General features: G+C 42.5%; 1 protein-coding gene across 1 annotated transcript in view; it reads right to left on the bottom strand.

Moving 5' to 3' along the window:
* Positions 1-14,652, bottom strand: part of LOC115190193 (testican-2) — a gene marked incomplete at its 5' end in the record, with an annotated part of 61,231 nt that extends 46,579 nt beyond the window's left edge. The window contains 2 exons of the mRNA XM_029748687.1: positions 11,803-11,848; positions 14,638-14,652. Coding sequence (XP_029604547.1) covers positions 11,803-11,848; positions 14,638-14,652 — 61 coding nt within the window. The remainder of the gene's footprint in view (positions 1-11,802; positions 11,849-14,637) is intronic.
* Positions 14,653-15,044: the final 392 nt, after the last annotated feature.

Raw genomic sequence — 15,044 nt, 5'->3', positions numbered from 1 at the left:
CGATTTGCCCCAAACAAAACCCTTTGTGTTAATAGTTAATTGCTTTGCCATATTTGTTGCAGTATTACTTTAGTGCCTTGTTGCAAACAGGATGCATGCTTTGAAATATTTTTATTCAGCACAAGCTGCCTTCTTTTCACTCTGTCAATTTGGTTAGTATTGTGGAGTAAATACAATGTTGTTGATCCATCCTCAGTTTTCTCCTACCACAGCTCTGTAACTGTTTTAAAGTCACCATTGACCTCATGGTGAAATGTCTGAGCGGTTTCCTTTCTCTCCGCCAACTGAGTTAGGAAGGACGCCTGTATCTTTATATTGACTGGGTGTATTGATACACCATCCAAAGTGTAACGAATAACTTCACCATGTTCAAAGGGATTTTCAATGTCTGCTTCTTTTTTCCTCCCATCTACCAATAGATGCCCTTCATTGTGAGTCATTGGAAAACATCCCTGGTCTTTGTGGTTGAATCTGTTTGAATTTCACTGCTCGACCTTACAGATAATTGTATGTGTGGGGTGGAGAGATGAGGTAGTCATAAAAACATTGTTAAACACTATTATTGCACACAGAGTGAGTCCATGCATCTTATTATGTGACTTGTTAATGACATTTTTACTCCTGAACTTATTTAGACTTGCCACAACAAAGGGGTTGAATACTTACTGACTCAAGACATTTCAGCTTTTCACTAATTTGTACATTTGTTTCTAATCATAATTCCACTTTGACATTCTGGGGTATTGTGTGTAGGCCAGTGCCTAAACATCTCAATGTAATCCATTTTAAATTCAGACTGTAACACAACAACATGTGGAGAAAGTCAAGGGGGATTTATGAAGGAACTGTATACAGGGAATAGTGTGCCAGTTGCATACAAGGAATAGGGTGCCAGATGTACACCGGGAATAGGGTGCCAGTTGTATACAGGCAATAGGGTGCCAGTTGCATACAAGGAATAGGGTGCCAGATAAATACATGGAATAGGGTGCCAGATAAATACATGGAATAGGGTGCCAGATAAATACATGGAATAGGGTGCCAGTTGTATACAAGGAATAGGGTGCCAGATAAATACATGGAATAGGGTGCCAGATAAATACATGGAATAGGGTGCCAGATAAATACATGGAATAGGGTGCCAGATAAATACATGGAATAGGGTGCCAGTTGTATACAAGGAATAGGGTGCCAGATGTACACCGGGAATAGGGTGCCAGTTGTATACAGGGAAAAGGGTGCCAGTTGTATACAGGGAATAGGGTGCCAGATGTACACAGGGAATAGGGTGCCAGTTGTATACAGGGAATAGGGTGTCAGTTGTATACAAGGAATATGGTGCCAGTTGTATACAAGGAATAGGGTGCCAGATGTACACCGGGAATAGGGTGCCAGTTGTATACAGGGAATAGGGTGCCAGTTGTATACAGGGAATAGTGTGCCAGTTGTATACAGGGAATAGTGTGCCAGATGTATACAAGGAATAGGGTGCCAGTTATATACAGGGAATAGGGTGCCTGTTATACACAAGGAATAGGGTGCCAGATGTACACAGGGAATAGGGTGCCAGATGTACATAGGGAATAGGGTGCCAGTTGTATACAGGGAATAGGGTGCCAGTTGTATACAGGGAATAGGGTGCCAGTTGTATACAGGGAATAGGGTGCCAGTTGTATACAGGGAATAGGGTGCAGAGCCAGAGATCTACCTCTACAGATCTGGTGCGTAGGTGATTAGGTGACACTGAGGATGTTAACATGCACAGTAATAATTCAATATTCAACTGATTGTGGCAGTAGGTAGATTATCCAATAGTCATGTAAACGCCTTACTCTGCTTCTCTTAATGTAGATCGAAGTAAGTCAAAAGAGAGGGGGTTACAGTACAGGAGAGAGAGGGTAACAGTACAGGAGAGAGAGGGTTACAGTACAGGAGAGAGAGGGTTACAGTGCAGGAGAGAGAGGGTTACAGTACAGGAGAGAGAGGGTTACAGTACAGGAGAGAGAGGGTTACAGTACAGGAGAGAGGGTTACAGTACAGGAGAGAGAGGGTTACAGTACAGGAGAGAGAGGGCTACAGTACAGGAGAGAGAGGGTTACAGTACAGGAGAGAGAGGGCTACAGTACAGGAGAGAGAGGGTTACAGTACAGGAGAGAGGGGGTTACAGTACAGGAGAGAGAGGGTTACAGTACAGGAGAGAGAGAGTTACAGTACAGGAGAGAGAGGGCTACAGTACAGGAGAGAGAGGGTTACAGTACAGGAGAGAGAGGGTTACAGTACAGGAGAGAGAGGGCTACAGTACAGGAGAGAGAGGGTTACAGTACAGGAGAGAGAGGGTTACAGTACAGGAGAGAGAGGGTACAGTACAGGAGAGAGGGTTACAGTACAGGAGAGAGAGGGTTACAGTACAGGAGAGAGAGGGCTACAGTACAGGAGAGAGAGGGTTACAGTACAGGAGAGAGAGAGTTACAGTACAGGAGAGAGAGGGTTACAGTACAGGAGAGAGAGAGGTACAGTAAGGAGAGAGAGGGTTTACAGTACAGGAGAGAGAAGGTTACAGTACAGGAGAGAGAGGGTTACAGTACAGGAGAGAGAGGTTACAGTACAGGAGAGAGAGGGTTACAGTACAGGAGAGAGAGGGTTACAGTACAGGAGAGAGAGGGTTACAGTACAGGAGAGAGAGGGTTACAGTACAGGAGAGGAGAGGGTTACAGTACAGGAGAGAGAGGGTTACAGTACAGGAGAGAGGGTTACAGTACAGGAGAGAGAGGGTTACAGTACAGGAGAGAGAGGGTTACAGTAACAGGAGGAGAGGGTTACAGTACAGGAGAGAGAGGGTTACAGTACAGGAGAGAGAGGGTTACAGTACAGGAGAGAGAGGGTTACAGTACAGGAGAGAGAGGGTTACAGTACAGGAGAGAGAGGGTTACAGTACAGGAGAGAGAGGGGTTACAGTACAGGAGAGAGAGGGTTACAGTACAGGAGAGAGAGGGTTACAGTACAGGAGAGAGAGGGTTACAGTACAGGAGAGAGAGGGTTACAGTACAGGAGAGAGAGGGTTACAGTACAGGAGAGAGAGGGCTGTGAATAGAGCATCACAAGCAAGGAGGGAAACCAGAGGTATAAAGGGTGGCAGGTAGCCTAGTGGTTAGAGCATTGCGCCAGTAACAGAACGTTTTCTGGGTGGAATACCCGAGCTCCTAATTGGCTGCAGGGGCGCCGTCCTACTAAGGCTGACCCTGTAAAAGAAGACCTTTCACTGGACCTATCTGGTGTATGCCACAATAAGACATCATTATCATTTTCAGTATCATTACAGCCTCATTATCATTACAACGTCAGTATCACTGGAACATCATGATCATTAAAAAATCATTATCGTTACAGCAACATTATCATCCCAACATCATTATCGTTACAGAACATTATCATCCCAACATCATTATCGTTACAGCAACATTATCATCCCAACATCATTATCGTTACAACGGCATTATCATTACAGCATCATTATCGTTACAAAGTCATTATCATTACAACATCATTATCGTCCCAGCGTCATGATCATTACAGCATCATTATCGTTACAGCGCCTTTATCATTACAACATCATTATCAGTTAGCTATAGGAAATCAACTGAGCGATGGACAGAAGGAATATGTTGAGTGACATCTGGTGCTACTGTACTGGTGCTACTGTACTGTACTGTACTGGTGCTACTGTACTGGTGCTACTGTACTGGTGCTACTGTACTGTACTGTACTGGTGCTACTGTACTGGTGCTACTGTACTGGTGCTACTGTACTGGTGCTGCTGTACTGGTGCTACTGTACTGGTGCTACTGTACTAGTGCTGCTGTACTGTACTGGTGCTACTGTACTGTTGCTACTATAGTGGTGCTACTGTACTGTACTGTACTGTACTGTACTGTACTGTACTGTACTGTTGCTACTATACTGTTGCTACTATAGTGGTGCTACTGTACTGGTGCTACTTTACTGGTGCTGCTGTACTGGTGCTACTGTACAGGTGCTACTTTACTGGTGCTGCTGTACTGGTGCTACTGTACTGTTGCTACTATAGTGGTGCTACTGTACTGGTGCTACTTTACTGGTTGCTGCTGTACTGGTGCTACTGTACTGGTGCTACTGTACTGTATTGGTGCTACTGTACTGGTGCTACTATAGTGGTGCTACTGTACTGGTGCTACTATAGTGGTGCTACTGTACTGGTGTGTTTTCTTTATAGTGTATGAAGGTGTGGGTGATAAACTGGAGATGTGGGTGATAAACTGGAGATGTGGGTGATAAACCGGAGGTGTGGGTGATAAACTGGAGGTGTGGGTGATACACTGGAGATGTGGGTGATAAACTGGAGGTGTGGGTGATAAACTGGAGGTGTGGGTGATTAACTGGAGGTGTGGGTGATAAACTGGAGGTGTGGGTGATAAACTGGAGGTGTGGGTGATAAACTGGAGACGTGGGTGATAAACTGGAGGTGTGGGTGATAAACTGGAGATGTGGGTTATAAACTGGAGGTGTGGGTGATTAACTGGAGATGTGGGTGATAAACTGGAGGTGTGGGTGATACACTGGAGATGTGGGTGATTAATTGGAGATGTGGGTTATAAACTGGAGATGTGGGTGATTAACTGGAGATGTGGGTTATAAACTGGAGGTGTGGACCATTTAACAAGATGTGCTTTAAGGAAAATGACATTCAGATTTGACACTGTAGCCAATTAGCAAACCCCACTGTGCACAGAGGTCTATTCCACGTTGGTTAATGTCATTGAAATGACGTGGAAACAACGTTGATTCAACCAATGTGTACCCAGTGGGAAAGCTCTGAAGATGAACGTGTTGTGTTTCTATTGAGAGGTCAGAGTAGGGGGTCTGTTGTATCACACTACATCTGCATCCCAAATGGCACACTATTCCTTTTATAGTGCACTACTTTTGACCATGGCCCATAGGGCTATACAGGGAATAGGGTGTTATTTGGGATGGATCCAAGCACCACACCCACTCTGCCTCACTTAAAAGGCATTCACTTTGCCTCAGAGGAGTAAAGATGAGTGAAGGACAATCCCTGACATCTGTTTCTATAACAGAGGGAATAGCTAATGGAAGACCCCCCCACCATCAAAAAGGCTTACAAAAGTCCCTGTAGCTACTTGGGCGCTAACTTTCATTTGAATATCATTCATTCATCCCAGCTAGCCACCCCCCTGTGGGAGCGATTCTACAGAGCTAAATTGATTCGGGGCTCCTCTTCATCACAAATTGAACAAGACAGTTGAAATGCAATGTCTGGTAATGTAGGTGGAATAATGCTGTACTCTTGGATATTACAAAATACCTTTCAACCTCAGAGACCCCCCCCCCCCAGCCTTTTAAAGTGCTGTGATTTAGATGTCGGCGCTGTTGCCTGCCTGAAGGCTGTCTGAGGGTCATTACGGTGTCTTGGAAGGGACAGAAAGCTAGCAGCACATTACGAGAGAGAAGCTACCATTTTCCACCTTGGAACGCTACACTGTAGCTTTGAACACATGTTGAACGTATTGGCTCCTTGATCTGCCTTGAGAAAAAGACTGGTTTAACCTGTCATTTACTCCACTGACTAACTACACCGGACAAAAATATAAACGCAGCATGTTAAGTGTTGATACTATGTTCCATGAGCTGAAATAAAAAGCTCATTTCTCTCAAATGTTTACATCCCTGTTAGTGAGCATTTCTCCTTTGCCAAGATAATCCATCCACCTGACAGGTGTGGCATATCAAGAAGCAAATTAAACAGCTTCTTGATATGCCACACAAAAAGGTGCACCTTGTGCTGGGGACAATAAAAGGCCACTCTAAAATGTGCAGTTTTGTCACACAATACACAAGGTGCAATAATTTAATGTTCATTTCTCTACCATAAGCCGCCTCCAACGTCGTTTTAGAGAATTTGGCAGTACGTCCAACCGGCCTCACAACCACAGACCACGTGTAACCACGTCAGCCCAGGACCTCCACATCCGGCTTCTTCACTTGCAGGATCATCTGAGACCAGCCACCCGGGCAGCTGATGAAACTGAGGAGCATTTCTGTCTGTGATAAAGCCCTTTTTGTGGGGCAAAAACTAATTCTGATTGGCTGGGCCTGGCTCCCCACTGGGTGGGCCTATAGCTGCGCCCCTGCCTGGTCATGTGAAATCCATAGACTGGGGCCTAATGAATTTATTTAAATTGACTGATTTCCTTATATGAACCATAACTCAAGTAAAATCGTTGAAATTGTTGCATGTTGCATTATATTTGTGTTCAGTATAGATAGCCCCTTCATGTTGCACAGACAGCACTAACAACTGTTGTGTAGAGGTTGATTTAGTGTGCATTCCAAATGACGCCCTGTTCACTACGTAGCGCACTACTTTAGACCAGAACCCTATGGGGCCCGGTCAACAGTTGTGCACTATATAGAAGATAGGTGTCACGTTCTGACCAGTAAAGGGGTTATTTGTTATTGTAGTTTGGTCAGGACGTGGCAGGGGGGTATTTTGTTTTATGTGGTTCGGGGTGTGTGTTTATGTAGAGTGGTATTTGGTTAGAGTATTCTGGGGTTTTTGGGTTATGTTCTATGTGTCGTATTCTAGGTTCTATCTATGTTGTGTATTTCTTTGTGTTGGCCTGGTATGGCTCTCAATCAGGAACAGCTGTACATCGTTGTTGCTGATTGAGAGTCATACTTAGGTAGCCTGTTTTCACCTGTCCCTTTGTGGGAAGGTGTATTCGTGCACTGCTATGTTTAGCCTGCAGAACTGTTAGCTGTCGTTCATTTTTTTAGTTTTGTTGTTTTTTGTGTGGAGTTCGTAATAAAATAAATATGAGCATTCACGTACCCGCTGCATTTTGGTCCACTTCCTACGACGGCTGTTACAATAGGGCTCATTTGGGATGCTTAAACATTCTAAAAGGTGCTTCCTGATTTAACATGGGGCCTCCAATTATGTTTTAACAATATGAAATAACCCTCTAATTTGACAGTAATTGTAGCCCCAGTTGAAAGTAACTCACTTAAATGATGAGTTCTCTTGTCTGAGGCTTTTAGGAAGAGTAAGAACGTAATCAGAAAATAATTTAGCTGCCTTTTTCTACAGTAATTTCCCTCTAGACCAATTATAGATCATTAACAGGCTGTTTCATGTCCAATACGCAGTAGCCTAGCTGAAGCACGTCAACTGATGAGCATTACATCATCACCACGCCAACTGATGTGCATTACATCATCACCACGCCAACTGATGTGCATTACATCATCACCACGTCAACTGATGTGCATTACATCATCACCACGTCAACTGATGAGCATTACATCATCACCAAGTCAACTGATGAGCATTACATCATCACCACGTCAACTGATGTGCATTACATCATCACCACGTCAACTGATGAGCATTACATCATCACCACGTCAACTGATGTGCATTACATCATCACCACGCCAACTGATGAGCATTACATCATCACCACGTCAACTGATGTGCATTACATCATCACCACGTCAACTGATGAGCATTACATCATCACCACGTCAACTGATGTGCATTACATCATCACCACGTCAACTGATGTGCATTACATCATCACCAAGTCAACTGATGTGCATTACATCATCACCACGGAAAATAAATGTGAAAGAAAACAAAATGGTTGATGGTAAAGCCAGCTTGTCATGGGGCCTAATTCTGTCTGATTCTGGGGGTTCATTCTCAGTACAGAATGTTTTAGTCATGATGTAAATATCCCTGAAGCAGAGAACATCCCTACAAAGCAGCAGTGTTGTTGCTGTTTACAACATCTTTTCATTTGAGTCAGTGTAATGAATAAGCTCTGAGGAGATTCTGTGTGTCTCCTAAATGGCACCCTATTCTATATAGACTGCACTACTATGGCACCCTATTCCCTATAGAGTGCACTATTATGGCACCCTATTCCCTATATAGTGTACTACTATGGCACCCTATTCCCTATATAGTGCAATACTTGTAATAAATAGGGAATAGGATGCTATTTGAGACACAGACCAAGTCTACGGGACGTAAACAGTGTGCTGGGAGAGATGGCAGGGTACAGCCGCAGCAGCTCTTAATACAGGTTAAAGCTGTCCTGTTTGGATTTCATTTGATTTCTCCTCTGAGCTGGATTTGGAAGTATTATAAACACAGAGGACTAATTTCAGGGTTTTAAGCTGCCGCCCGGCGCTCAGTGATCTCTCTGTCTCTCCTTCTGCTCTCTCTTATCTCCTGCTCTCTCTATGTCTCTCTCTCTCTCTGTGTCTCTCTCTCTGTCTCTCAGTCTGTCTCTCAGTCGGTCTCTCTCTCTCTGCCTCAGTCTGTCTCTCTCTCAGTCTGTCTCTCTCTCAGTCTGTCTCTCAGTCTGTCTCTCTCTCTTTCTAAAGCCTGGTTGGGAGGAGAAGGGGGATGGGTTCTGGAAGAGAGGCGTCTCATAAATACAGGAGAGAGCGTGAGCGAGCTGCAAATCAGCGTCCAGAAACGAGTCCCTCTACGTATCAACGCTCTGAGTTTCTATGGAAACATAAAGCGGATTAGATGAGCTTTAAGGCGCTGGAACCTGCGAGGAGAAAGGACATTTCTAAACCTGTGTTCTGTCTGTCATTCAATAAGAAAATACAGCGACAGCGATAATGATAATAACCATTAAGAGAAAGCGAGGCTATAATGTCCTTGCATCGATCACGGTCAGTGAGGAGTTGGAATGAGATGGTCCACACAGCTAGGGGATAGTATGGACCTCTCCATTCTGGGCTGTTGTCTGTTTTAATATAGCCAGGGTAGATCGCTACAGTACAGTTTGACTTACCCTGCTCTTCCTCCTCACCTTACAGCTCAGGAAGCTCTTTTCAAAGGACAAGCTTTTTTTTGTAGAAATTCAAGTGTACATGCTTATTTTCTTTCTGTTCATTGTTCATTTCCTATAGCTAATAGGGAAATCTATACAATAATATCTATAGATTTCTCTTCACTGTTCATTTCCTATATCTAATAGGGATATCTATACAATAATAGCTATTGCTTTCTGTTCATTGTTCATTTCCTATAGCTAATAGGGATATCTATAAAATAATAGCTATTGCTTTCTGTTCATGTTAATTTCCTATAGCTAATAGGGAAATCTATAAAATAATAGCTATAGCTTTCTGTTCATTGACAGTTGATGTCCTGTATTGAAGTGATTGGTGTTTGTCACAGCCGGCAGCAGCAGAGCAGCAGAACCCAGGGTGTTCAGTAGGGGTAGTCCTGTGGGAATCCACTGAGCTGAGCCTCAGCTGAAGCAAAAACAATTATCCAACCAGCTCTCCATCCTCTCCATGCTAAGAAGTGCCAGTCCCTCATGTATCCAGGGGCGGAAATCCCGGGGGGGACGGGGGGGACACGACCCCCCCATCCTGGGAAAAATATGATTTGTCCCCCCCAATATATCACTGAAACATAACTCTGTAATTTAAATAATATTAATAATACGCAATGAAAGCAATTGTGCTGATTATAGACACTTAATAGCGCGTTTTTAAGTTTCAAAAGATTGCGACCCCCCCACCCTTTGCCTCACAATGGTTTGATCCACTGCCAGTTCCTTATTTGGCAAGGTAACAGAGGGGTCGTATCCACTGTCTGAAAGGCACTCAATGAACGTAACTGACGTGAGGTTATTCCAGTCAATCGCGCACACACACTAGCTGAATATGCAGAGCTAGTGCGCAAATATTAACTATTAAGCTAGCTAGTACCTATTCCATTTATGTGGCCTCGTCAAAGATGGAATCTTTGCTATCGTCAATTTATTCCAAGATCAGCATGCAGATGATGTAAGTTAGTGCTTCAAAGTCCCTGTGATAAGGTTAGCGATAAACTGGAGTCCAAACTGAACAGAACTACACTCTCTTCTACCATTGTCTTAAATATATTTATGGTCTCGTTGCAAAAGCTAAATTGTCGCAAGGGAACTTTTATTTATTTATTTTATTTCACCTTTATTTAACCCGGGGTAGCAAAGATTATAGCAAACACCACTGAACGGAATTGGTGCTCGCTAGTTTTGCAAATTCAGCTATTGTTGGAAGCCAGCCAATATGAAACAAACTATTAAAATTACAAAGGTTGCAGCATATGTTGTGTAAATGGTGAACTCATACAGCTGTCAACTCTTGTCATTTTAATCCGTTTCACATTTGCTAGCTACCTTTTAGATCGAAGCCCAAATAGAATGATTGAAGATGATAGAAGCCCATCTCCTACTGTAAATAACCTACACACTGTGTGTGTAGCCAGCCAGCCAGCCAGGTAGAAAAATGGCAGAAAATAAAAGACGGACATCAGAGTATTTTACAATACACCAAAACGCATTGTAAGAACCCTAGTAGCCTAATATCTCAAAGACTAGTTGATAAAATGTTCATAAGAAAGAAATGACATTTTAATGGAAATGTTTCCCAATGATGTCATTAGGCAGAGCAGGCAACAGATATGCAGGGACAGACTGGCAGAGACAGGGAGTCTCAGGTAAGTTTGTTGAGTCTTTGTTTGGCAACATTATGAAAGGTTCTCAATTTTTTTGACTTGTAAAATAGGAACATAATTGGAAAATGCCATGGATACCCCCACTCTCAACTTAAACTGGTGACTGAACTAAGATTTGTTAAAGGCAATGGTATTGCTGTTGTGATTAGTTGTGTAGTTTTGGGTACCGGTAGTTAGGAGTACGGCAAACACCTTATTTCTTTGGTTCCTCAATATACATTTACCATATTACAATGTAGGCTATGTGTTACAGCACTACTTTTGGTGTCCCCCTCAGGAATTGCTCTTGAGAAAATTTCATGTAATTGTCCCCTCCAAAGTTGATATCAGATTTTCGCCCCTGCATGTATCATCAACATTCTGCATCCCAAATGCAAACCTATTGCCTATGTAGTGGGAGCCAATTGCCTATGTAGTGGGAGCCTATTCCCTATGTAGTGCACTACTTTTGACCAGGGCCCATAGGGGTCCCCAATTACAGTACATTCAGCCACAGGACAATTTTGTCTTGAGTGGATGGTCAGAGGGCCGGAACATAATTACAAATAATTTGCACACTGCACATTGACCGCAAGTAGCACAAACAGATATAGCATTTGACAAAAACAGAATCCTTTCAAACCTTGATTACATTGGTATATGTCTCTCTATTTACGCATAGGAACACTTGGGAACAGATTTCCTAAATTAAAATCACTTGGAGCTGTATTCCGAGTGTTTTTACAGTTTTTTATGTCCAACAATGAAAATCCAACAACAACAACCAAAACCAGATTTTATAAAAAGGTTTTTTTTCTCATTAAACTTGAGGGTAGGAAGAGGTACAAATGATATAACCTGTGTACTGCCAGTTGGGGAACCCTGATATAGAGAAGAGGATACCATTTGGGACGGACCCTCAGTCTCCACGTCTCCTCCCAGAATCCCAGCAACGCTCCATCAGATCAGGGCCATGTTCATTAGGGCACAGCGTAGCAAAATGTTTTTGAACTGTTTCTTGTTGGAACAGTCTAGGTAGTCCCTCCCTTGTTTTATTTAGTCCGTTTTCTTCCGTATGTTGCTTAACAAAATGGTGACTCCATGGCTCTTTTTCACACTCAATCCAGGAACCCATTTTTACATCATCTGTAGTGTACATTACTTTTCATTTAAAAAAGTGTTTTGATAACGTGAAGACAGACATTATTATGACATAATTTCCTTTAACTTACTTTCATCAGAGCCTGGGGTTTTCTCCACAGTCCTGATGTAATCATCCTAGAGAGACATGAGAATCGGAGTAGTGTCACTGCAGAGGTCCAGAGTGTAGTGTAAAGAACAACAACATATCCAAGAACAAAACAGAAGATCACAGACGTCTCACTCTCTGTAAGTGGTGATTTTAGCTTCCCTGTCACACAGGGAATATACACTCTCAGAATGAGAGTGTGTACCAAATGGCACCCTATTCTTCATTATCGTTCACTACTTCCCTTTATAGTGCGATATAATAGTAGTGCACTATGTTGGGAATAGGATGCCATTTGGGAAACACATAAACTATCTTTTAGACTGGTCTCTGGGGGTGTTTGAGGGTTAGAATTATGATAAAAATACTACATCTCCCATAGTATACACTTCTACTGACCCATGTGTGTGTGTGTGTGTGTGTGTGTGTGTGTGTGTGTGTGTGTGTGTGTGTGTGTGTGTGTGTGTGTGTGTGTGTGTGTGTGTGTATGAGGACCCACAGGAATATGTTTGTTACGACTGGGTTGGCCTTATCCTACACTGGGATCCCAACAGTATAACAGAGCTCTCAAGTCAAGCTGAACAACTTAAGCCAAAGGCGTTTCATATATTCAGAGGAAGTGCTGAGACAAGATCCATTAAAGGGATAAGTCTCAAAAGGAACCCTGTTCCCTTTATAGTGCACTACGTTTTCACCAGGGCCAGTTTATAAGGAACAGGGTGCCAATTAGGACACATAGATAGATCTATATTTCTGGGCTGTTGAAGTGTAATAGCTTAATGTCTGGTGTTATAATGCGGTTGGGCAGTTAATGTCTGGTGTTATAATGCGGTTGGGCAGTTTAATGTCAGGTGTTATAATGCAGTTTGGCAGTGTAATGTCAGGTGTTATAATGCGGTTTGGCAGTTTAATGTCAGGTGTTATAATGCGGTTTGGCAGTTTAATGTCAGGTGTTATAATGCGGTTTGGCAGTTTAATGTCAGGTGTTATAATGTGGTTTGGCAGTGTAATGTCAGGTGTAATAATGCGGTTTGGCAGTTTAATGTCAGGTGTTATAATGCGGTTTGGCAGTTTAATGTCAGGTGTTATAATGTGGTTTGGCAGTTTAATGTCAGGTGTTATAATGCAGTTTGGCAGTTTAATGTAAGGTGTTATAATGCGGTTTGGCAGTTTAATGTCTGGTGTCATAATGCGGTTAGGTAGTTTAATGTCAGGTGTTATAATGCGGTTAGGCAGTTTAATGTCAGGTGTTATAATGCGGTTTGGCAGTTTAATGTCTGGTGTTATAATGCGGTTAGGCAGTTTAATGTCAGGTGTTATAATAAGGTTTGGCAGTTTAATGTCAGGTGTTATAATGCGGTTTGGCAGTTTAATGTCAGGTGTTATAATGCGGTTAGGCAGTTTAATATGTCAGGTGTTATAATGCGGTTCGGCAGTTTAATGTCAGGTGTTATAATGCGGTTAGGCAGTTTAATGTCAGGTGTTATAATGCGGTTCGGCAGTTTAATGTCAGGTGTTATAATGCGGTTAGGCAGTTTAATGTCAGGTGTTATAATGCGGTTAGGCAGTTTAATGTCAGGTGTTATAATGTGGTTAGGCAGTTTAATGTCAGGTGTTATAATGCGGTTTGGCAGTTTAATGTCAGGTGTTATAATGCGGTTAGGCAGTTTAATGTCAGGTGTTATAATGCGGTTAGGCAGTTTAATGTCAGGTGTTATAATGCGGTTAGGCAGTTTAATGTCAGGTGTTATAATGCGGTTAGGTAGTTTAATGTCAGGTGTTATAATGCGGTTAGGCAGTTAATGTCAGGTGTTATAATGCGGTCAGGCAGTTTAATGTCAGGTGTTATAATTTTTATTTATTTATTTTATTTATTTCACCTTTATTTAACCAGGTAGGCAAGTTGAGAACAAGTTCTCATTTACAATTGCGACCTGACCAAGATAAAGCAAAGCAGTTTGACACATACAACAATACAGAGTTACACATGGAATAAACAAACATACAGTCAATAATACAGTACAAAAATAAGTCTATATACAATGTGAGCAAATGAGGTGAGATAAGGGAGGTAAAGGCAAAAAAAGGCCATGGTGGCAAAGTAAATAAAGTATAGCAAGTAAAACACTAGAATGGTAGATTTGTAGTGGAAGAAAGTGCAAAGTAGAAATAATGGGATGCAAAGGAGCAAAATAAATAAATAAATACAGTAGGGGAAGAGGTAGTTGTTTGGGCTAAATTATAGATGGGCTATGTACAGGTGCAGTGATCTGTGAGCTGCTCTGACAGCTGGTGCTTAAAGCTAGTGAGGGAGATAAGTGTTTCCAGTTTTAGAGATTTTTGTAGTTCGTTCCAGTCATTGGCAGTAATGCGGTTTGGCAGTTTAATGTCAGGTGTTATAATGCGGTTAGGTAGTTTAAGGTCAGGTGTTATAATGCGGTTAGGCAGTTTAATGTCAGGTGTTATAATGCGGTTTGGCAGTTTAATGTCAGGTGTTATAATGCGGTTAGGCAGTTTAATGTCAGGTGTTATAATGCGGTTAGGTAGTTTAAGGTCAGGTGTTATAATGCGGTTTGGCAGTTGAACTAAGACCATGAGACATAAGTGATATCCTTCATGAATCAATGGCTATATAGAAGTGGCTAGCTTGTTCTACCAAGCAGACACATTGACTACTCTTGATTGAAAGGGGCAGGTAACATCTGCAGTCCAAAGAGAGAGAATTGGACAGATTCCCATTCCTTCTCCTCCGGTTAAAGAGAAACATCAACATGAAAAGACCAAACAGTCAAATCAGATCCAGAAGGTGTTTACTAACCTCAACTTCCTGTAGCGATGAACGGTGATGTGGAGAGGAGAGAAAGAAAGATGAGAAAGAAAGAGAGAGAGAAAAGCAGAAGGTCATTGTTAGAGTAAAGAAAAGGACATTTCCATTGAGGTGTTCCCCATTCAGAGCTTGATCCAACAGCAGCAGCAGTTAAACTGTCAACTCCTAATGCACACTGATAGAAACTATAGGCCTTAGTCTGCCTGCTTCTTATCCTGGGGGAATCTGCCTCCTTTCAGAAGACATTTGGAGAGGATTATAGAGCCCTGTTAACCCTCCCACACACACACACACGCACACACGCACGCACGCACACACACACACACACGCACGCACGCACGCACACACGGCACACACATTCGTGAGGATTGTGGCCTATTAAGGAAAGGATGATCAGG

Source organism: Salmo trutta, unplaced genomic scaffold (genome assembly GCF_901001165.1).
Source record: "Salmo trutta unplaced genomic scaffold, fSalTru1.1, whole genome shotgun sequence".
In the NCBI taxonomy this organism is placed as follows: domain Eukaryota; kingdom Metazoa; phylum Chordata; class Actinopteri; order Salmoniformes; family Salmonidae; genus Salmo; species Salmo trutta.
The sequence above is the reverse complement of the archived record's forward strand: the minus strand, read 5'-3'. Positions and strand labels throughout refer to the sequence as shown.